The sequence below is a fragment of the Sardina pilchardus genome, chromosome 7, assembly GCF_963854185.1.
Source record: "Sardina pilchardus chromosome 7, fSarPil1.1, whole genome shotgun sequence".
In the NCBI taxonomy this organism is placed as follows: domain Eukaryota; kingdom Metazoa; phylum Chordata; class Actinopteri; order Clupeiformes; family Clupeidae; genus Sardina; species Sardina pilchardus.
Genome location: NC_085000.1, coordinates 24,523,046 through 24,547,161, shown reverse-complemented (window position 1 = coordinate 24,547,161; position 24,116 = coordinate 24,523,046). Strand labels below are relative to the sequence as shown.

Below are 24,116 nucleotides of genomic sequence, written 5' to 3'. Positions count from 1 at the left end.
GGTATATTAGCCAACTAACTGTGTGATGCCTTATTTGTCTAAATAATTTTGAGAAATGCACTTACTGTGGTGCACATGTTAATGATTATATCTTGAAATGCACTAAAATGACGTGTAAAAACATGTAATAAGCAAACTCCAGTGCGCTGAGGGAGAGATAAGCAGTGTGTACTGTAGGTACCTGAGCAAATAATGGCCGTCTTTTTGTTGTTATTATTACAGGTGTCCCCCTGGCAGTGCCACAGGGACTCTGCGTGGTCTGCGCAGGACATGCCCCTCCATGGTCCTAGCTGCAAACTCTCTTTCTTGCTGGTGAACATGAATTCACCACAGCCCAGCTCCCGACACACCAAATGACCAATCTTATCACTGTTGACACACACCGCCTCACTTTTCTTCGTGTTTAAGTAGACAACCCCATAACAGTGGCTTTGCTGTCCTTTGCCATCTTTCAGTGATATGCTGACTTGCTCTGAGGGAAAGTGAGGGAAAAGAAACTGTGATGGCCATTTCATCCAATAGCCTGTATAGGAATTATGCTAAGAAATTGACATGGCTTTGAAGGAGAGGTGCAAACACACAAACTCCAGGTGCAGGCAACTGTTATAAACTTATGGAGAGAGAGAGAGAGATGCTGCACACTCTGAGTTACAAGTAGATTATTTATTATAAAAGCCGTAGGCTGAAACGTTACCGCTTTTATAATAAATAATCTACTTGTAACTCGGAGTGTGCGGCATCTCTCTCTCTCTCTCTCTCTCTCCATAAGAAATTGACATGAATCGGAAAGTGAGTTGCCTGTGGTGGCCAAATTTAATGCGACAAAATCATCATGCCATTGTGATCATGTGATATTGGTTCATCAAAGTTTAGAGCCATGTTCCACTGAGTCATGTATTTTACAGCCATTAGATACAGTTCTATTGTATATAATATTTTATATTTCTAATATTTCTCTGTACAGTCATTGACAAAAGTGTTGTCACCCCATGCTAAAGTTTACTAAAAAGAGGAATATAAAATCATCTTTTGGAAATTGATTTTAATGGCTTATGTAATAAAATGAGGAAAAATCCAACCTTTAAGGACACACCCATTTTCTATGTGAATGAATAATGTATCATAAATAAATAAATGTTCTTCCCAAAATACTGGGGTCAAAAATCTTGTCACCCCTATGTAACCCTATGGGAATTTAACACATAGGGTTAACATAGGGGCAGGCAGTTTTTTATTTTTAAAGGCTACTTATTTCATGGATCCAGGATACTATGCATCCTGATAAAGTTCCCTTGGTCTTTAGAACTAAAATTGACCCACATCATCACACACCCTTCACCATACCTAGAGATAGGCATGGTGTTTTGTTCAGTTTTGTTCAGTTAGCCTATTAGCTTGTTTGATTTGCATTGAGTTCAATGAGCATCAAACAGGCTAATAGGCTAACTGAACAAAACTGTCCTTAAAGGTTGGATTTTTTCTAATTTTATTACTTAAGCCATTAAAACCAATTTCCAAAAGATGATTTTATATTCCTCTTTTTAGTCAACTTTAGCATGGGGTGACAACACTTTTGACAATGACTGTACATGTCATTTGAGATGGCACAGAACAAAATGTCTCGTGACAATGGCACAGACAAATGGACACTAGAGTCACCAGGCCGATGATGGCTGATTTTTTTATATTACACCTGAGTACATTACTCAACTCAACTGCACATTATCCACTCGTACCTGAACAGGTGAGAGAGACATTTGAGGATGCTTCAGTTGTTTGTGACAAGTTGTGACCACAATTGACCTGGGCACATATGTCTCCGGGACTCCACTTTTGCGAGATGTTGACATAGTCCTCAGAGCTCACAGCCTGCCAGGCAGGTTCCCTAAATACCTCTAGGCTACCTGAGCATAGATTGATCTTTGCATTCCCCTTTAGACGGAAGAACAAATGCTCTGTGGAAAGATTGGAAGGAATTGATGAATTGTGGCATGGTCCATGCCATGGTATTGCAGAAACTTGTAGAGTGCCATTACAGCAATTCCCTTGTAGTCCTTACAGTGACACAAAAAAATAGAGTTGTTGATTTTGGAAAATGGATGTTACGGCGAGAGTCCTGAGATGCATTAGGAAGCATAATGCTACTCACACCACCAGAATACTCATATATTAAGTCATTTAACATGTTGTAAATCTCCTCTAAAGATGAATACAGAGCCCCCCACCACCATCATCCACTACAGGGCCTGCCTATTATCATACAGTACATTCTGCCCAGACATGTAGGCATCAGAGGTGATGTGTAAATACTCCATGGAAACAAGCATGATTGACTCACTTGAGCAGGTTACACTAGCAGGTGTTTTGCATTTTGTAGACGAAGTCCAGTCAAGACACTGCCAGAGATAGAGGTCATCCCTAAGGCAGTCGTAGGGTAGTATTTTGTCAGAGCTCTCAAGTTTTTGGGTCACTGGACTCTGTGTGGCTGTTCCACAGTTCAGTGATTTACACACCTGGTCTGCATGGTCTGGATGCTTCTCTGTATAAGATGAAACACATGGTACCTTTTGATAGTAAGTCAATAATTCAGTCTCCATTTTGTTTTGTTCTTTCCAGTCACATACAAGGTCTTCACGATTGTAGGTTCTGCCAGTTAACATCCACGTCTCTTAAAATGCCGACTCACGAGTGCTCACTTCTGCCTGTCTTCAACAATTCTACAGTATTATCCACATCACTGGCAGACACAAATGGTCTTTGGGGAGGTGGTAGGACAGATGTAAATTGAGCAGTAGTTGAGTCCATTTTAAACACATATAAACTGTTCAAACGACCGGTAATTCTTACATACACATCGGCCATGTTTAGAGTTACAGTGTCAGACTGAGGAAAATAGAATTTATTTTTAGATTCTACTACGCCACCTGTGGGTGCTAACCCTATAAGATCTAGGGAACACAGGTAACATTTCCAGGTCAGAGACATTGGTTTAAAAAATATGTATTATATTAATGAATCTCAAAAAAGGTGGATAGCTGTTATCATGAACATAAGCTAGGCGATAGAAACTACTTTTAAGTCATGTATTTCCAAAACATTTTGCTTGTAACTGCATTCCTGGATTATTTTCTTTGAAGAAACTTAAGCATTCAGAACAGAAACTGTATGAAATGCCGTACATTTATTACATTTCGGTGTCTAAAGATGAGAAATGTGTGAAATGTTTTGTAAATCGCTGTGTGTAGTGTTTTGCAAAAAGAGTGCATTGCCATTGTGCTTAATAGTGCAGGTGGGCCAGTATTTCGACCTTGGGTGTAAGGTTTCACTAAACATGACATTCAAGACTATCCTTGTTTATCTGTCTTCATGTTAAGCAGGATTGCCACAGATATTCAGTTTTGCAAGATTACAGTCTTCTTTGTGTTTCTGAAGCCATAGGTTGAAATGTCCAGAAATAGCATTAAGCAGTAAATAGATACTTGTACTCACTCCATCCATCTGAACACAGATAATAGTTGTCTTTTGTTGTGTTGAGTCGCACAAATCCAGCACATGCCCTTTCTTTCCCCAGTACCAGGCTGAGTTCAGGTTTTTCTAGGCAAAAAGGGAAAACATAGTTAAAGTCTTTGAGCTAGAGGGGTTGGTCGGTACCATTTAAGGAGAATAAGTCTCATTGTGATTTTTTCCAAGGTACATCGCTCTATAATTAGAAAATAAGTGATAGCATTCAGCATTGTGTGTTATCACCCTGTCTATGTCTATTACTGTATATGCTTATGCAGGGATATATTGGTCAATAAGTATGGCTCAGTAAAACATCTTAATGAGCAAATAATATAATTGGAGTGTCTGCATCCCTGATACAAATATTTGGACTATTCACACAATGTATGACGCATGACAACAAATGTGTTGTGCACATCATCAGAAAGACGAATTCTAAAATGTTGCGGCACTAATATCTGTTCAAATTAATTTTCGGGTGGAGAAGTTGTGTTTCATTTTCATAATATTTGTTCAGTGAATACATATAACCGTTAGTCTGTTAGTTAACAGAAATTTTGAGCATGATGCTCAGGCCTATTACTGTAACTATACTGTAAGTCTGCCTGCAAATTCTCATCAGGATGTGGAAGAAGATAGCTCAGTGGTTAACATCATAGTTGAATTATGAAGGAGTCTGGGGTTCGATTCCTGTGTAAAACATTTTGGCAGTATACTCTAATTTGGCAGTTTACTCTAATTGGACAATTAGTCATTAATGAAACTGATTAAGATACATAGAACTATACATTGTCAGGTTCACAAGCTCAAATTTATTAATTGGGGCCATTTGGCCATATTCTGAATTGGTTGAGAATTGATTATATAGGGCCAATGTTTCTTTACACAAGGAAACTATGACTAAATAATAATACATAAAAATACAATTCCTAAAGATATTATATGAATAGTTTTGCACATATCTATATTTTATATATATGTGCAGTCAAAATTAGCATGATAATTAATTCAGAGACATTCAGATTCTCCTGGTTCGCTTTGAGCTTCATTAACAGGAATATTTCATATTATATTATATTTCATTATATTAAAGGCCTACACTCTTGCGACATTTTGTAGTTTCTGTTTATTTTTTAGTCTAACCAAAGATCCTTAAGAACCATTTTTCAACCGTCTCTGGTCTAACTAATAAAACAATACAATACAATACAATATGTATATGTAAATAGAGTTCTTGAAAGAGTCATGAGTCATGCATAGTGCAACACTCACCGGAGCATTTGATATTAACATGCGAATGAGGACTGGACTTTACGACACCCCATGTTGGAGATGGGCAATCCCAGAGCTGTTCTTCCTTCCCTGTACAGTTAATATCATCTGCCCAAACCTTTTGTTCTAAACGGTGGTCATCCATGAAGTCAAAATTAGTTTGGACTTCAGTGCCACATTTCAGGCTTCTGCACACAACATCACTGTTGTTTGTCTTGTCCCAGTTGATGCGTCCGACATGGCCCCATTTGCCCTGATGGTAGACATCCACTCGGCCTTCACAGGGGTTACCGCTGGTACCGCTGAGGATCAGCCTGTTCTGCCCTGTAAAGCACAAGACAGGCTTTGTTTCAAAGTTGCACAGGTGTGATAATACAGTATGTGCTGGTACAACATCTTAAAATGTCTCTGAATGCGCCACAATGTTTAGCAATTATAATAATATTGTATATACTGCTATTGTCAAGGAATAATTATTCCATATACTGTACATATACTGTGCATCATATTTGTGAATATTAAGTTTATTGATTTTGCATGCATGAAAAGAGACTAGACCATGACAAGAGAGACTCGAGGCATGGGAGAGTTATTAGCCATTAATGCTTAAATGTATATCAGGCATTATTTAATATTATATATTTCACTGATGCTATCACATGGTAATTTACTGGCCTTTAATATTCAGATGTACAGCAAAATTCAGCAAATGTTCAGCAAATGTAAGTGTGAAAAGTACTGGTTAGGACTTTGTATGTTTGCAGTGGAAAATATCTGCATATCTGACAGAATATCACAGAATACCTCACACGCTCTTTGGTGGTGTATCATTTGTGGGCTAGAGGGAAGAACCTGTGGCTGTAGTAGCGCACTAAGGCAGATGTTTAGATAGCAGCTTGTTTCCCAGCCAACTAAGCAACTTAAACCACAGCCCGTAGCAACAAAACTGCCAACAGCTTCAAATAGCTCAACCCAACTCTGCCCCAAACTGGCCCCAAACTTACTCAAGATTTACTTTCTTTCAACTGGGATTTTTTTCTTTTCATATAGCATTTCTGTGATATTAACTTTGAAATTGCTGCATAATGTGCAATGATTAGTGCAATGTGTAAAGATTAGTTACTTCAGATATTTGAAACATTTGGTTTTTGAACACAACATATTATGTTATAATAGAGACAACACGCACAACGAAGCGGTGGTCATATAATTTAGGTTTAGTCACTCTTAGTCTAGAGTTTTTCTTCAGTAATTTTGTGTCAATGATTACCGGGACACTGAAAGACAAAACTTGGTGGATGACATGGAGCCATTGCTTTTTTGTTGTTGTTGTTGTTGTTGTTAATGTTTTTTTAGGGTAGGGCAGACAGTTTTCTGTGAATATCTTGAGAACCGTAGGGCCTAGGAGGACCACATGTTTTTTTGCAGGTTGGTCTCAAAGGGCCATATCAACCCATCCCATAGCCGCTCATTTGACAGTATAGCACCACCTAGTTGAAAATGAAAAAGTTTTGTAATCGCAGGTACAGTATCTCTGGCTAACATGATCAAAACTGCACAAAATTGGAGGTGTAGGATCATTATGACCTCTGAATGTATGCCAAGTTTAGTGGAATTCCGTTCACGGGGAGCCATACAATAAATTAATGTATGTATACTTTTAGTGACTGTACATTACACATCCACTCATGTCCTCATGAACACATGCAAATACATGAAAAGACACATGCATACACACACACACACACACATACAGTACATACACACACACACACACGCACGCACGCACACACACAGTAAACATGCAGGCATACAGTATGTACGCAGACATACACATGCACACACACAGGCATATTCATTTTTATTTAAGCATTAATGCTTTATCATTTTTCATGAATGTAACACTGAATGTGACCATCCGTTTGATTTGAGAATAAAACATTTATACTTTTAAATAATTGCAGAATTGCAGGTTAAACTGTACTATTTAAAAAAATATATATTGCCATAATTCAGATAGGACAGTGAACTGAAGAGTGATAGGAATTGAGTGAGGGAGAGATCGAGACGAGGTAAGGTCAGAAAAGGACCGGGGGGTGGATTTGATCTAGAATGCTCTGGACTGTGCAACCACTTACACCACAGTAGTCAGTTTCCTTGAGTAATTTCGGTCAATTTTGGGGGGGATTAAGAAAACTATATATTTTTGGAATCCTTACACACTGAAGAATCGGGAAATCTTTGGTTGACAATTTTCAGAAGTCATTAATACAGTCATTTTGGGTCCTATTCTTAAATTGGAATTGATTAAATATACCACCTGCAGAAATTAAATATGCAGCTGTAACTCTTGTCTACAGCCACCGATTTGTCCACAAAGCTGATAATGGTGGGTTAGGTGAAGTTGGGGACAAAATGTGGAGTTTTAGTTGACTGTTGCATCAAAGCAATAAAGAAAAACTGTAAAGCATTAACTCTCAAATGTGCGCTACGATTGTTTTCTGGGTCACCAGAAGTCCAAACCTACTCTCTGAAAAATAAAGATGCTTACAGTAAATGGTTCTTTTCATTTATATGGTTCCAAAAGAATCATGATGTTGTATTAAACATTTACATCAAGTGAAGGATCTTCACAATGGGAAATGGCTATTCAGAAGGACTATTTTCATGGGCTACCTGAAACAGGCTCAAGTTGTTAAATTAGCACACATGCATTAGTAAAACCATGCACCAAACACCATACTCATAAAATGAAAGACAAAGAAGGACGAAGAAGACCATAATCTCACATCAAATGTCTTTGTGTCTGGATCAAATACAAATAAACAGACATACTAAAGTTGATTATCTAAGTTGTCTATCACTGGGTTATCCTAGGCCTATGCTAAAACAATAATAAATAAAAATAATAATAATAATAATAATAATAAATGATCCCCACAATCACTACGTTTTTGTATTTGACCTGCTTCTTTTTTGTCTCAGCTGACAAAGAGTTTAACAAAATCAAAATCAAATACAAATCAGCAAACACTTCTCAACTAAATACTTTAAATATATTTTTTTATGAAATAGGAATGAAATAAATACCAATGAAAGACTAACCTTAATCTAAACAATTGTCAATGTCTTTAAAAAAAAAAAAAAAAACTGGCTTGTAAAAAAATAGGGGGAAAAAATCTGGCTTAAGCCAGCTATCTATGAGTCTCTGGAAGCATAACGTTACATTCATAATGCTGCAGACCCTAAGTAAAGGCCAAATATCATTTATCATTCTTCCCCTTCACGTTGTCCCTCAAAAAAGAGTGACAATACATAGGAGAGAATATTCTCCTTGGATATAAAACACCAGCATATAAAACACCAGCATAGGTGACAGCGATTGAAACACTTTTTACACTTTTTGTTTTTAAAAACATAATTTACAAACAAATCTACTGTGCCACACTGAAAGTTAATATTTTGTCCTATAGCAATAACCTCTATCTGTCCTTTTGTCAAATACAGTTTGACAGCATTTTCAGCCCTGAACAAAAACGTTTCAGGAATTAGGCTAATGTGGAACGTGCGTAATGTTTCATTTAACTGGTCTGAATGTGGAACCCACAATTATCCATGTTCATAAAATCGCGATGTTGCGTAAACTTGCGTTCAATCCTGATACGGTGAGCTTAGCTAGCTTACATGGTAAGCACCTGGCCTACTTAATGCAGATGTTTGATAGGCTATTAGCCTACATTTGTGAACTCTTCAACTGTTGTTACCTTAAAATACTCAACATGCTTGCCTTTAACAGGGGTGCCTGTTTCCATGTACAATTTAGTTTGGATGAGTTTTGTCTGCTCATGTGCCAACAATTTACGGTAGCCTATACCACACACTGGGGGGGGGGGGGGGGGGGGGGGGGTCTTGTCGATTTTGTTCTCAGTTTAAGTGAATCCATATTCTAGCCTACTTCAAATAAAGTAGGCCTAGCATTTCGGCGATGTTTTATTCAGTTTTGACCACAAGCTCCTCAACACACCCAAATCGGTTCCGCGACCCACTTTTTGGGTCCCGACGCCCAACCCACCAGTTAACCTAAGCTATGTAAACTTACCACAATGTCAATATTATATTACGACAGTATTTACAAAACTATAGTTAACACTTACTGACCCAGCGGCTGAGTAGGCCTAGGTAGAATAGGCAGGTAGAAATATTAGGCAACAGGACGTAATACTGAGTTGCGTGTGTGATTGGATTTAGGCCTATAGGCCTATTGTAAACTGATATGCTAAAAACAATAAGCAATGTAGGCTGACGGCAAGCGTATGCAAAGCTACATTTCTGACATTTTGAACTAGCGTGCTGCAAGTGCAGTAACTATAAGAGCCTGTTGATGGCTAGTCGTAGATTCTGGGGTGGCCAATCGACTCTCGACTCGAGGGTGCCTGTGTGGCTGTGCCACCCCGAGACACCCCGAGACACCCCGAGACACCCCTGGCGCTATATTGCTCCATTAGCTGTTGGGTGCAGCAATTCGAGCTTGGCTAAAACTGATTGTTATCATTTTTGTTTCGTACCGACAGTTCTCGGTGACCTCGAGAAACGGACATATTGTATGTGGAAACCGGATTTCTCCTTTAACCTACAGTAGGCTATCTAAGTCTTTTATGTCAACTAATTTAGCAAAAGTAGCCTATATCTGCAACATTTTTTTATAATAAATAGTGCTTTTGTTTTTTAAATGTTGTGAAATACAGACTAGGCCTACATTCTATTTTTGTGATTAGTGCCATAAAGCACTCAACTTCATAAATAATATCTCACATTTGTAATGTGACCAGGTCATTCTATACTTAGAAATAGTAAATGCATTGCATAAATGCATAAATGCAAAAGGTTTGTCACTGCTTTAAAATATTTATGAAATACAAGAAACTTGATAGACCATAAACTATAATTATTGTGCACTATTCACAGTAAAACACAATAATTTAAAACATGTGCTATATAAATGGTAATCATCGCTGACAACTCTGGTTTTACAGATGCCTCTGTCTGATGTTTCAGTAGTCTAGATGTGTTTCTATCACACACAATTGGGAAAATATCATTGTACTAATGTACATTTACAATGTACTGTATATGTATATAAACATTTAACATTTAATTGAGTGTTTTGGACATTATTTAGCACACTGGAGTGTCTCTTTTATCCAAGTGCCCTGCATACTGCAAAATAAAAGATCGAACAAAGTGTGCAATTTCAAGTGAGTACGTACATCTTTCCATGGGAGCCTGCATGACAATCTTCATCCTTCTCATTTGCTCTCTGATTTCACATGACAAATATTTATGAATGACTATAAATGACTATAAGTAAAACGTAACTGAGAATGTAATGTTGGCCTACTATCAAAGCACTGTGTCCTTGTCAACTCCTCACAGTAAACAAGATGTTACCATAGATGACAGAAACGTGTAGTATACAGTATCTGTATTATTTATCATTTGGGACTATGGGGAAATAGGAAAAAGCTGCTCACCCTTAGAAATGATCTAGTTTGAATCAGATATCAGAAAAAGCATTGGTGATTTTTTTTTTTTTTTTTTTTTTTTTTTAGATGCATAATACAGTTTCACAAGGCGAAACTGAATACACATTTAATTTTATATAGAGATACACACATTATGCAAAGCAACTGCATTCTGAAGGTGTCTATTGATATTACAGTACATAAATCATATTAAATTGTACTAATATCTGCCAAACTCTTTACACTGTTACACCTGCAAACACCACTTTGGTAAATTATGAATATACAGATTTGTATATAAAATATATAAGTTTGCCAGCGTTCAAGTAAAGTAAATAAAAAAAAAAGATCTTACCGTGGATGGCTTGTATGTGCAAGTATAGCAGTAAGAAAATCATCATGGCAAAGAGGAGGTGACACTAAGGCTCAGAGCAAAGGTGCACGGGTTTATAATGGGAATCATGACATCAGCAGAGCAGACCGATGCCTCTGTCTCAGCATCCTGCTCACACACATGTGCTTCGCCCATATTGGGGGCATCTCCTCCTGTACCTACTGTACACTAATCTAAACTTTCAGTATAAGACTGCTGTTGGACTCCCTGATGAATGCTTGATGCTGACATACCGAGTGTTTTAAAAATGTTTAAAAGTACCAAAGTGTCATGAAAATAAAGGCTTTTCAACTATTTTGAAACAGAGAGTGCCTTGGCTCAAACAGACATGATGGTGCATTGATTGACGTGAGAATATGATGAGAATATGAGTGGTAATATCAGCGGCCGGCGTTTTTTTTTTTTTTTTTGCAGGCTGGTAGGAGATGTGGACTAAAGAGCCACAAGACCAGGTGCCCCCAGTCTACCAGACTGACCACATGGGGCCATGAAGGGGCCGTTTCCTCGGCATCCATGACACCACATATACTCAGACTTACAGTCCCATATACTGTAAACCCAACACCTTGGTTTCTTATACTTATGCTAATTGCAATTCATCATTTTGAATCTATTTTATATCATTTTATATTTACTTTCATAAGTAAATTTAATGTAAAAGTGTGCACTACTTTCATGTTGCCACCAAACAAGCGTGGTTGGAGTGACAACTGTGCTACCACTGTAAGGTTGCTGGAGGGAAGTTACAGGCATGAGAAAAGGTTTCATTATAATCACATGTCTACTGATTAGCTTCTCCATAGCTTCTCACAGTGTCTTATCTATGAATCAGAACACCCTATGGTGGTGGATGTACTCAAATAAAAGTACATATATGTGAAAAATACAAAATATACACTAATGTTCAAAGGTTTGTTCACAGAGAAATATTCTAGCTTTTGAAATAAAATGTTTTGCTTTTTCATTATTAGAAAGCCTTTAGCAAACACTGTCTGTGTGGAAACGGAAAACTGTTAAACTGTTTTGGGAGCCGACACAATCGGCTCCTTATTTGGAGCATGAGCACTTCTGGATTTAAAAAAGAATGTTACATAAAAAAAAGAGCTTTGTTTAGAAACTCATCAGTTTATCATTCTGAAACACTGAGATAATTCCTCATAAATATTGTAAAAAAAAATAAGAAACAATTTGAAAGATATGCAATTCTCAAAACAAAAAGTGCAAACTGGCTTGAACCATGAGACAAGGTCAGGCAGGAGGCCCTTGCACAGTGGTGCAAGGAGGTTCTCATTTGATAGACAGATACCTCATGCCTCATGCATGCATGCATATATAAACACCAGTCTTATCTTAAAGAGTGGAGAAGCCCTGCCCAGCCTAAAGCATCCTGGTGTTATCACTGACGAATTTAATCGCAGCATTCCATTTATAGCTCCAACAGTAATCAAAATGGAAAGGAGCTGCTATGCTATAGACAGTACATAGCTACTTACATGAATTCAGAGCTTTCTTTCCACAGACTACTGTTCATGCATTCCCTCCATTTGTATATGAGTTATGTTAATAGTTTCCTACAAAGAAGCACATTTATTATATTAACCAGATCATTCATTATTACGCTTCTCAACTGCAGAGGGACCCCGAGAACAAATATTCTTTAATGCTGCAAACACTGCAGAGCAATAGAGAGCATTATAGGTTTAATTCTCTAAAGCCCGTAGCTGCTGTCAGCGGTTCATTAGAATTGTACTGTAAAAGTTGTGGCTGGCCATGATTCGTAAAAGAGACATCTGCTGTGGTATAACCTTCATTTATTAAATAATACAGCGTTTGTGGAACACCAGCCCTTTTATTGAAATGCTGTGGATATGTTGCTATTGGCACTTTGTTACTGATTGACCAGCTGATTAGTTCCAGTGTGAAGATCATCCACCATGACAGTGATGATGAGAATCTATTTGGGACACTCTACCAGATACAGAATGTGCATTTTCCCAAATTAAACAAATATTCTCATTTTTGCATCTGAACATTCAGTCAGGACATGTTAAGAGAAACACCTATCGTGCCATCTCAGGATGTATCTGCTTGAATAAGATACATTTTAAACACTTTTAACCCTACAAATGTCAGGTCTTGTGATGGACAAATCTGTATGCTACAATGAATTTCCAAAATAGCATATTCTTATTGATCAATTGTCCCTGCAGGAATGCATCTAGCATAGTTTTTTAATCCTCATAACAAATATAAGCAATTTTACAGAGAAATGGTAAAACGGTATAAGCACTTTCAATTCATTCATTCATTTGCTTGCATGTAGTGGTTGCTTACTGTATGCCTCTCCCTACCCTGTTTGGCATCCTTTGGATCATGATTCATCACCATATACAACAATGCACATTCAGCCTATATTCAACAGTGCACAGTCCCATTGCTACTAGACCAGAATGTTGTTTTAATTGAAAATGTACACGGTAAACATGGTGGAACACTTCTTGGCCTCTCTGTCACAGTCACCTGTAGATGGCCACAGTATCTTGATGAACTGGGACTGATGTGGAGCTCGGCTCTGATTGCTTTTGATGACTTTTTGTGCTTTATGACTTGCTGGCACCACCCTTGCTGATTCTGCTGCATATGCTTTGTGAATGTGCCAATTATGCCAGCCGAGAAACAAGCAGTCTCTATAGGGGCCCCAGACTTGCAATTAACAGCAAGGAGTTTAAGCAGGCCAGCCTATAGAGTTCCACTGAAATTGTGTCTTTAGATATATAGATACAACAGAATCAACCCTAGAAAGATACTGGTATGTGTCAAGCAATAGGTCCATACAAACAACCCAGGTAAATTCAGCTTAAATACCACTGGTTTAAGCTGTGCATTTGAGAGAAAGGTTGAGTGTTCTAGTTTGGTTTGTCACTTTGCCGCGTCTAGTGGAACGAGGCGGAGGGCTGAGGCGGAGGGCTGTGGTGAGATGAGGTGCAGCCGCTGAGCGCGCAGTGCTGAGAAAGGAGAGGGAGGCGCTCTGATGTTCAGATTAAAAACACGCACAGAGCTTCATCCGACTCCAGCGTTGTAAAACAGATACGCTTATATCATGGCTCTGTAATCAAAGAGTGCTGATAACATGGAAATGGCAAGACTTCAATATGGTCTTTTAAAAGGCCCAGACAGTTTCAAGTGAAATCATTGCATTTTGCTGTATTGATGTTATTATTGATGTTATTAAACATTAACTGACGTTGTGATGTATGTTACATTGATTTTGGTGAGGTGGAGAAGTGGTAACATCACCGACCGACTAACAGTCAACTTGGGTTCCATTCTTGAACCAATCCAAACCTCGGACGTGTTTCGTGTCTGTGTTGCTTTGTGTAAAAGTGTCGGCTAATTATCAAAGAACTTTAAAATTCAGAAAATAATGATAATAATAACTTAAGCTTGATTGAATACCAAAATTCAAATAGAGTAAAATGTATACATTTTTAAAAAAAAAAAAGTTTGGATATTTATATAAAATCGTTATAGTTTGTATATCTAGAAATAAAATTCACTTAATACATGTAATACCTGAAACAATATGTTGAGAAATGAAACCTCTACCTCTGACAAGATGATTGGTAATATATGATTTAATTATAGGAGTAATACATTATATTATTATTATGTTATTATAGCTTAAATAAATAAAATATATTATTGTTTATTAAATTATTAAATATATTTACCCAAACACTTGTTACACTGTAAACAGTGGATGTGTAAGACTCAGTGGTTATAAACAAGCCACAGTCAACCCTCTAGCATGTTCATATTAAACATATTATGAAGAATACAAGCATATCATTTGAGATTCATTTAATTTAATTTCCATTACATTTTGATTAGGTGCTCATGTTGCTTTCCACATATCATGTTTTTGTAAATAATTAGCAGATGTCCCAACTTCAAAACAACTATCTAGAGTAGCATTGCAAAAAAAAGAAAAAGAAAAAAAAAAATTATCCATATCCACAAACTGGGTTGCATTTGGTGTATTTTGCACATTTGTAGTTATTAGTGTGTTTTCCCTTTGCTTGCTGTTTGCCTGCATGCCGTTTGGCTCCATCAGGGAGAGAGTGTTCCTTGCAGCTAGATGTCACTGCTGCAAAGGCTGCCAGGGCCCCCACCCTCCTCAGGGGCAGGGGCGGCATCTTGTGTGGTGCTGGTGGTGGTGGTGGTGGTGGTAGTGAAGATGAGAACTGCCATGCAGCTACGGAAACTCAGCAGGCCGTGGCTTCTGTGGTCTCCCTCTCCTGCACACGCTCAGTAGCGCGCTCATGCTTAGCAACCGCACACTTCTCAGAAGTATACGCAGGGGCTGCTTTCTAAAGATAGCCAGTGCTGGGGGATGCACTGTAGCACAGCTTTCTCAAGAAATGAAGCTTTTCCGATGCTCTGATGAGCAAAAGACTAGCTTTTTTTTCTTTTTCTTTTTTTTTTACCCCTTTCATCATCTGATAATTAAGCGCATTACTCATTGCTTCGGTTAGTCATCACAAGAGTTTCTTGGATTGGCAGGAGAAGACAACTTTGTGTGGCTTTTCCTCCCACAACATGCTATAAGCAACTTATCTGGAGGATGACAGATTAACACATTTTGCATGAAGTCTTGTTTGTGTTTTAAACAGTGACAGAGGCAGTGACTCAGAGGTGTGAACCAAGAGTGATGTGAACATTGTGCAGCTGTGCTCAAAATAACTAATTAAGCCCTGTTGAAGTGGGGTTTTTTTCTTCTTTTTCAATGTCTGTTCTGTTGCAGGATAAGAATTTGTTTTTCATGGCAGCAAGTCATGTGCAAACTCAATCATATCTCATGTGACAAACATTCTGATTTACATTAGACATTAAGCAATGCTTTGCTGCTGTGTGTGCATTTTCTCTTTATGACACACCCAGCTACATGTAGGAGCCATCTCTAAAGGGTACCTGGTTCTGACATGCACAGCACTGCCACCAGCTGCTTTCTGTAGAAACACTGATCACATTCATTCTCACACTACCCAGAGTAATGAAGGCAACTTGCTGGTGCTTCAACCGCATCACTGCATAAAACAACATTACATTTATATATATATATATATATATATATATATATAGAGAGAGAGAGAGAGAGAGAGAGAGAGAGAGAGAGATAGCGCTCTGGAAAAAATAAAGAAACCACTGCATATCCTACTGGTTGCTGAGTGATATTTGAATGAGTTGACAGTCATATTCAAAATGTATCTGTGTGTGTGTATGTATGTGTGTTGTGTGTTGTGAGTGTGTGTGTGTGTGTGTGTGTGTGTATGAAAGATGCAGATAGAGAGGGGGGGGGGGGGGGTCGACCACCATGCGAGAGAGAGGGGGTGGGGGGAGAGAGTAGAATAGAGAGGAAACATCGATCTTAATTCAAACAGCTATCTTATACATGCACAAATTCACAATTTCAAATTCATTTCTGTACATCCCCGTTCATATGTCTCTCAGCGGTATATACACACAACGGCCTGCTGTGTTTCACAAGTACATGTGCACCCAGGAATAGCCTGCAGTGGAAAATATTAGTGCAGTCCCACTCCCAGGGGTGCTGTAAGGGCGAAATATGTGGTGGCAAACATGTGTAATGGCAGGGCCATCTGTGGCAGTAGGGGGATTCTCAGGATCCAGAAATGGACAGGTGCCGGAAGACAAGCCAGCCTATGAGTAGGCCTATATGTTAAAGTAAAAACCTATTTGTGGTTGCACCTTTGCATTCGATTTAAAGATTTCATTTCCACATTTTTCCTTACACCATATGGGATTTCTTTTCAATCCAAAACATGATGGCGAATGGTAGATCTGGGCTGGCATTAGGTGGGCCGGGGCTTGTCTCTCGCCAGCAAGATCGCCTTTTTTTTGTGTTTCCCAAGAACTGCTGTGTAACCACAGTGCAATGAACTCCCCCTGGTGGTCAGGATACGCTACTCCCAACGTGCTGGGTAAAACTTGAATTAATGAATACAGTTTTAAAAAGAAATGGTTGGAGGATATCAGAAGTGGTCTCAAAAACAATGATGTGATTGTTCTAGCTAATTACAGAAGGACTCCTTCAGTATCAGAAAACTCCACAAATATGTTTATTAATCAAGGATTAATGAACAAATTACTTTATAAACAGAACTCTGTTATGCTACTAAAACATAACATTGTGCTTTTATAGACTTGACCTCATATAGACTTCAAGCCAAATGAAAATGTCACAAATGTAGGTGAAATACTGACACATGAGTCATTTGTGTTACTTTTGCTCAATTTGGTTAAATGTCCTGAGTGTAAGAATTAGCAACAAGCCAGTAGGTTAGCTCAGATAAGTTCATGAGAGAAGAGTCATGTCTTCATGCCAACTACAATAACAAAACCACACACCCACACACCCACACACACACACACGCAATGATGTTTAAAAACATACTGATAACTCTTGCCAATGGTGAACTCAGCATAAAAGGGTTTGATTGAAAATACACACTAAGTATAAATCAGGTCTCAATCTGTTCTGACTGCCTCAAGACAACTGCGTTACAACCCATGACAACTATTCTTTTTTTAGTTTTTGATTTGGCCCTAAACAGAAGTCTGGTTGTTTCAAAAAAACACTATGTAGTTATTTTACCTTAATAACCGCACACTCGGTTTGTGCTATGTGCAACAACTGTGTGGCCCGTGTCGCCAGTGGATACAAATATACCAATTCTTGCATTGTGTTGCTCTAACACTAAAACAGCCACAACAGCCCTTTTGATCATTTTGAAATGTATATTTTTAACTAAATTATACATTTCTGTGACTTGAAAAAACTCCTTTATTATGGGAACGAAACAGAAATATCCTGTTTAAGTTTAAAGGGCTTTCTACAGAGTTAAGCCAGCCTTTGTTTTTCTTAGCAAATACAGCTCCTTCCTCCCAGGTAGACCAGGAAGGCCCGTGGGAGAAAGAGAGCTAAGATGGTGTTTTAGCTTATAGCACATACACATGTCACACGGCATTATTTCAGAGATTATGACACACATCCACAGGATTTTTGAAGATCTCCGAGGCAATTCCGGCATGGCTTGCATGTTCTAGAGAGGATTAAGAAGGCAGCGCTTGGCTAAGTCTTCTCTCCTCCCTGGTGCATTTCCATCCTTGCTTGCGAGCCCTCGATGTAAAATAAACAAAGTGATAGAAATGAGCAAAGGGATGACGGCCAAAAAAAATCACTTGAGCAAGCAGGTGAGGGAACGATTAAGAATACTTTCAGTCAACTTGTATTTAAATGAGCTGGGATGGGGGTTTTTTTTCTCTCCATGCAGATCCATATATTCACTAAAACTTTTTTTTTGGGGGGGGGGGGGGGGGGCATAACACTGCAATATGTGACTGATCTGTTAGAAGACAAACAAGAGTGATGATGCCTTGAATTAAGAATGTACATGTCGGATTTATTAATTGTGTGTCACTGCTGTACAAAAGCACACTCTGATGAAACAGGTCGTGATGGCTTATTGCAAGAGATTTACTCCCGTAGCGAGAACTGAGAACTCAATTCTAAGCTTGAATTGTTCCAACATCCCTGATAGAAACACAGAGAACATGCACAATGTTCTCTACATGCAATCTATCCGTATTCATTGAATTTGCTTCATTGTCAAACGGATATTGAGAACACATGACTGTAAGCTCGTCCAAAGGGTTATGTTTACATTTTCAGTCATGTCTGGTGTTTTCTCTGCCAAAAAAGGGAAAGGAAAGCCAACACTGGTCTCTGAATTCTGCGCACTTTATTTGTGGAATAGAATACTATACACCTCTGTGCTTTTCATATCTAACTCTCCTTGTTCCTCCTCCTACACACAAACTAATTCAACAATGCTCTCCTGTCAGCAGTGCAGGTGTCTGTCCCAGCTCCCATTCACAGTAGCCAACCCACTCATCAATGGATGATTCAACATAAAAATAACTTTGGAACAATTGCTGTAAACAGAGTAACAAATACATTTGTCATCACAGTCAAGTGCAAGTACTCTTTTCAGTTTTAAAAATTAATTATAATATGCATTTATGTTTTTAGTAAAATAATTACACTATTTATTGCCAACATCCGTTACTGTATGTTAATACACAGAAAATATGTCCTTGAAAAGAAGTGGTGATATGTAAGCACTAACATATTTTCAGTCAGAATGGTCCATAGCATCGACACATTAGCATGTTTGGCGCATGAACCACATGATTAACATGATAAAACATAATAGAGAAAAATACATGAATAACTGAAATAAAGCTCAACCTGTTCCAGCCAAAACAAACTGAAGAGCCCATCCAAAACCCTTGCAGTAAGACAATGAATGCAGTCTTAACCGAAAGCTAAAAGTCTGACCCCACCCCTACACATGTGACCTTCCCTACGACGTCCATTCACAATAGGTGCCTCTCATGCAGCGTTTAATACGTCCTCCCTCGCTCCTCGGACCTCGATCCTCACTGATCTACATAAAGAATGATGGGGGGGAAACAATGGGATAGAGTCTATCCAGTGTTAGTTATAGATCAGTGGGAACGCCCCTCGAGGATCAAGCATCGAGGATCGAGGAGGCATGTTGAGAGGCACCCAATGACTCCAGATTTTCTCAAGGGACTGCCTGAACATACCTACAATACCTACAACGGTATCCATGCATATTTGTGATCCGTTAACACAAGCCCTCTCCAACTCACCACACGCACGCACGGACTGCACAACCATACTCATCCAACCGAAACATTTTTGCAAAGAACATGCCTGAATCTTTGTATTTTTTTATTATTATTATTATTATTATTTTAAATTTCATATATTTTTTCATTTAATTTTTATTTGTACACTTCTGGTGCAGCACTTTTTTAAAATTATTATTAGTCTATAAATGTTGAATTCACTGATAATCAGCAAAAAATGAAAAGATTAACACAAACAAAATAAAGAAAAGGGAGTAGGTTCCATGCAAAAATAGGTGAGAACAACCTCTCCAAGGCTTGGTTCTCAGCCATCTACGGCAACAACATGCACTGTTGGTATTAGGCTAGTCAGATCACTGACATTTTTTGGTAGGATTCGAAGATGCATGTGATTTTGAGAGGTATGGTACAAAATATGTTACATATATATATACCACTAGCTGATACTCCCTTTCACTCCCAAGGTCTGTGACAACAAATCTATAGCACAATAAGGTATTCATATTACTCTCTTTAAAGACATATTGATATAGTAATATAGCTTTGTATTTCTGCTTAGAATCTGTAGAATCTCTCCCTGCAAATGAACACACATTAAATGTATTATGTACTTTTCCTGGTTGTCTAATGTTGCATATATTAAAGTTGTTGCGATGAACTTCTGTTTGTGAAATGTACATTTTATTTTTTTGTTGCTGACCATACTGTACGTGCCATTTACTTTAGTCCAAAAGGTTACCACTTCGTCACGTCTTGACTGTCCACCAAGAAAACAAAACCATCTAATCGCCTCTCGCAGCAGCTAGAGCTCCAGGGGGCCGAGGGGGCCGAGGTGGCCGGACACACGTGCCTCTGCTCCAGCTGCTCCGAATGCACTTATCGTCCCTCTGGTCTCTGGAGCTCAGAACTGGTCCCTCCAACTGTACTCTTCTCCCCTGCCTGCAACAACCCCCGACTCTCGATACAAACTTGGGTTTTAGAATAGGGATGAAGCCAGGTGTTTTTTTGAAAAGGTATGTCTTCGTTTCATTTTTTTTTTTTTTTTGTAAAAGCTCCTCAAAAGTTCTTTGTCACATGTTCTAGAATGAGCTCTCTTTCACGTTTTCTCTTCTCTCTTTATCTCTCTCTCTCTCTCTCTCTCTGTGTCTCTCTCTCTCGGTCTCTCTCTCCGACTGTCTCTTTCTTCCTTCCGTTGTGCAGTGGGAAGGAGAGCCCGTGTGCTTGAGGGGAGGTTATAAGGAGGAGATCTTGACGGGGTCGTGGGGGAACGAGCCCGAGCGTGAGTTGCGCAGGATGCCGGGGATGGCGGGCGACGGCGGGAGGCTCTCGTCCGGCGTGTTGGCTGGGGGCGTCGGGATACTGATGATGGCCGCCGTGAAATCTCGGTCGTCACAGTTCAACTTCAGGTCTTCCGTCCGGGCATTGAGACTGGAGCGACTGCTCAAAAGAATGGCAGAGAGACAGACAGAGAGCGGGAGAGACAGACAGAAAAAGTGGAGGAAGAGAGGGGGTGCTTTGTGACTCTAGTCCAAAACAAGGAAACAAAAACGACATTACACTAATATTACTACTTGATGAATTCTACTGAATTCCCTCAGTGCATGTCCATAAAACCTAGCCTGTGACCCAGTCACATAATCCCAACCAATGGTTTCAACTAAACAAATCTAATGGTATAATATTCTATGGGACATGATCTGACATTATGGTACCAAATCCAACTCATTTCACCTTCAGATGTCATGTAAACTGGAGAAGGCTCTTACTAAATTTAAGTGGTGAAGGAATTGCAAAGAGAGAGTAACTGTTAACTATCGCCAATACTAGAATAAAAAAGTGGGACCAACGTGTAGTTCAGCGGCACCCCACACACAGCGACCCGGGTTCGATTCCCGCCCCGTGGTCCTTTCCGGATCCTACCCTGACTCTCTCTCCCACTCATATCCTGTCGTTCTCTACAGTCCTGTCTCATTAAAGGGACACTTCACCGATTAGCATTAAGCTTTGTATCTTTAGAAAACCAGTCATGTTTTTGAATGGTCGTGCATCATTCCCTCAAGTTTGCCATGAATAGGACTTCCTGCTTTCAATGATGTAAAATGATGATTTTTACATCATTGAAAGCAGTAAGTCCAACATTGAAATCTGTATTTCTCCCATCTCAAGGCAAACTGAAGGAATGATGCACGACCATTCAAAAACATGACTGGTTTTCTAAAGATACAAAGCTTAATGCTAATCGGTGAAGTGTCCCTTTAAAGGCATAAAAAGCCCAAAAATATATACTTTAAAAAAACAAAAGAGTGAGATTAAGCCGTACCTCTGAGGTGCCAGTGAGGTCTTGTGCACCTGGAGGGTGTCCAGTTCCTGCATGCTGCCGCGGCTGACGGACACGGTGGAGTTGGCCAGCCGTATGGCCCTGCGCTTGGCGCGCCGCGGGCAACAGGAGCTGGAGTTGCCCTGGTGGCTGGACAGGGAAGTGCTGCGGCTGGTGCGGTAGCCCACGGACTCGGTCATGCACACCTCGCTGTAGGTGAGCTCATCTGTGAACTCATGATTCTGAAAAGAAGAAAGGTATCACTGTATTTTAGATACTATTTAAAGGCGTTCTATGCTATCTTTAATATAACAGTTTCAAAATTATTTTCATGGTAAACCAACTTGCCATTGGTAGAATGGTGTAGTCTGAGAGAACCTGGAGCAAATTTTAATTTGCTCTACAGGTCCATTTGGCAAAGAGGCCATTCACCCCCATTTAAATTTTTCAATTGTTCCTAAAACTCGGGCACCAATCATAGCCATTGAGGCAGGCATAACATGACGACATCGAAGCATTTTTTGAAAAATGCTTGTTTGTTGAGATGTATTTTTTCTGTTTTCTCTGCATGTGTAGTTTCCTCCATTGCTCCAATTGGTTTTAGGTCTATCCAATTGCATCCAGAGGCATTTTTGCTTTAGTGACGCCCTTGGAAATGGGAGGTGAATGAGATACGGTCTGGTGTGCTAACCAGGCTAAGAATGGTGTGCCTTCCCAGCCGTAACCTATTTGTATAGAATCAGCCTTGCAGCCTCGCTCTCACCTGACCCAGAGAATCACAATTACTTTAATTTTGTGTAATAGTCTACTATTTGTATGATGAAACCATGAAATACTGCCTTGTCAGTCGACATGGCTCTTTGGAGAATATCTTTGCCAGCCAGAAATGCCCATTTTCATCAGTACTGGTCATGTGCTCTGAATCGAAACCTCTACATTTAGCATCAACCTTAGAGTTGTTGCACTATGCAATCCCTAAATAGCTCTTTGGAGATTATCTTTGCCAACTTGTGAACAAATCCATACAGTATATACAGTACCAGGGAGAAGGGTGAAAGCTATGAGTGGTATTTACAACAATTGAGTCAAATACAAACAGTCTGCAACTAGGGAGCCCCCAGAAGCAAACTCCATTGGATATCTTTAATGTGAGTATAACTAGCAGCCTAAATCAGCAGATCTAAGATGTATTTGATCTTCAAACCAAAAGACAGCATATGTACTGTAGGGAATAATAATAAGGGCATAATATCTTCATTTCAACGGGTAGATGGACTCAGCTCACTGCACTGACTATAGCCAAGGTGATGACATTTCAGCCTGAAATGAAACCTCTACATTTAGTGGCAACCTTGAAGTTTTCCAAAATTAGCGACTAGCACTGAGCATTGAAAACTGAAGGTTTTAAGGTTAAGACAGGGATTTGCTGTGTTCGGCTGTTCAGATGCTGACTGGATCCAACCACTGCATCCTGCCTGCCTGCCGCTCTGTGTCTTCCAGATGCCATGCTAAGACATTAATCTGTGTTACCTTCAGGCAGTTACGCAGCCAGGCAGCCTCACACACACAGCAGCTTATGAGAGGGGATTTTTCAAAGCAAAATCCTGTAAGTGGCACAATGGTTGATTGCTGACCTTTTGAACATGACACGGGGGGTAATGGCAACGGTAAAACTCACCGTGGTCTTCTCCAGGCAGTGCAAGAGGTGGTGGTGTTGGTGCTCGAAGGCAGATCTGTTTTTCACGCACAAAGCAGTGCTGTCACTGTCATGATCCTGCAAGAAAGCAAAAGGGGAAAAGAGAGAAAAAAAAAACTCAGACACGCAGGGCAAAGCTCACTCGCCCAGAAAAAAAAGATCAGTCCCATCAGACGTTATTATTCGCATGCACATGCACATTGATGTCCTGATAGTGGAGTCTGTGCTTCTCTTGGTTTGTCCAAAATATAGCAAGTTCAAAATTATGCTAAACAGTCCTGCTTGAAGTATGTGCTGCTGAGTCATCTGTATTTTAGCATTCTGCTAAGTAGCAGCACAAATTCCAACAGTTTGAGGGTATTTGTGTGTCTTTAAAGGGTCTTTATGGAACACTAAAAAGCCTTTTAGAATTCTTGACATATATGTTTGATGCACACAGAAACCTAATGCACTTTTCCCTTCACATAGGGGCCAGGGGAAACATGAAGAGTCTATTATCACTCTAAAGCTTTTCAGTGTCCAAATGGACAACACAGGGTGGCCGACCCATTGCATTGTCTCCTCTTAACGCCTCAGGGGGAAAAGGCCTTTGTTCAGACCACCATTCAGTCTTGGAGGACAAGTGTCCTATTCGACATTGGCAAAAACTGA

At 39.3% G+C, this 24,116-nt stretch overlaps 1 protein-coding gene across 2 annotated transcripts in view; it reads right to left on the bottom strand.

The window, feature by feature from the left end:
* Positions 1–18,499: 18,499 nt before the first annotated feature.
* kcnd1 (potassium voltage-gated channel, Shal-related subfamily, member 1) overlaps positions 18,500–24,116 on the bottom strand; it is a 44,112-nt gene continuing 38,495 nt past the window's right edge. For both annotated transcript variants that reach the window (XM_062541429.1, XM_062541428.1), the window contains exons 5-7: positions 23,448–23,543; positions 21,773–22,011; positions 18,500–20,889 (exon numbers count right to left, since the gene is read on the bottom strand). In XM_062541429.1, coding sequence (XP_062397413.1) covers positions 20,685–20,889; positions 21,773–22,011; positions 23,448–23,543 — 540 coding nt within the window. In that variant the 3' untranslated portion in view covers positions 18,500–20,684. The remainder of the gene's footprint in view (positions 20,890–21,772; positions 22,012–23,447; positions 23,544–24,116) is intronic.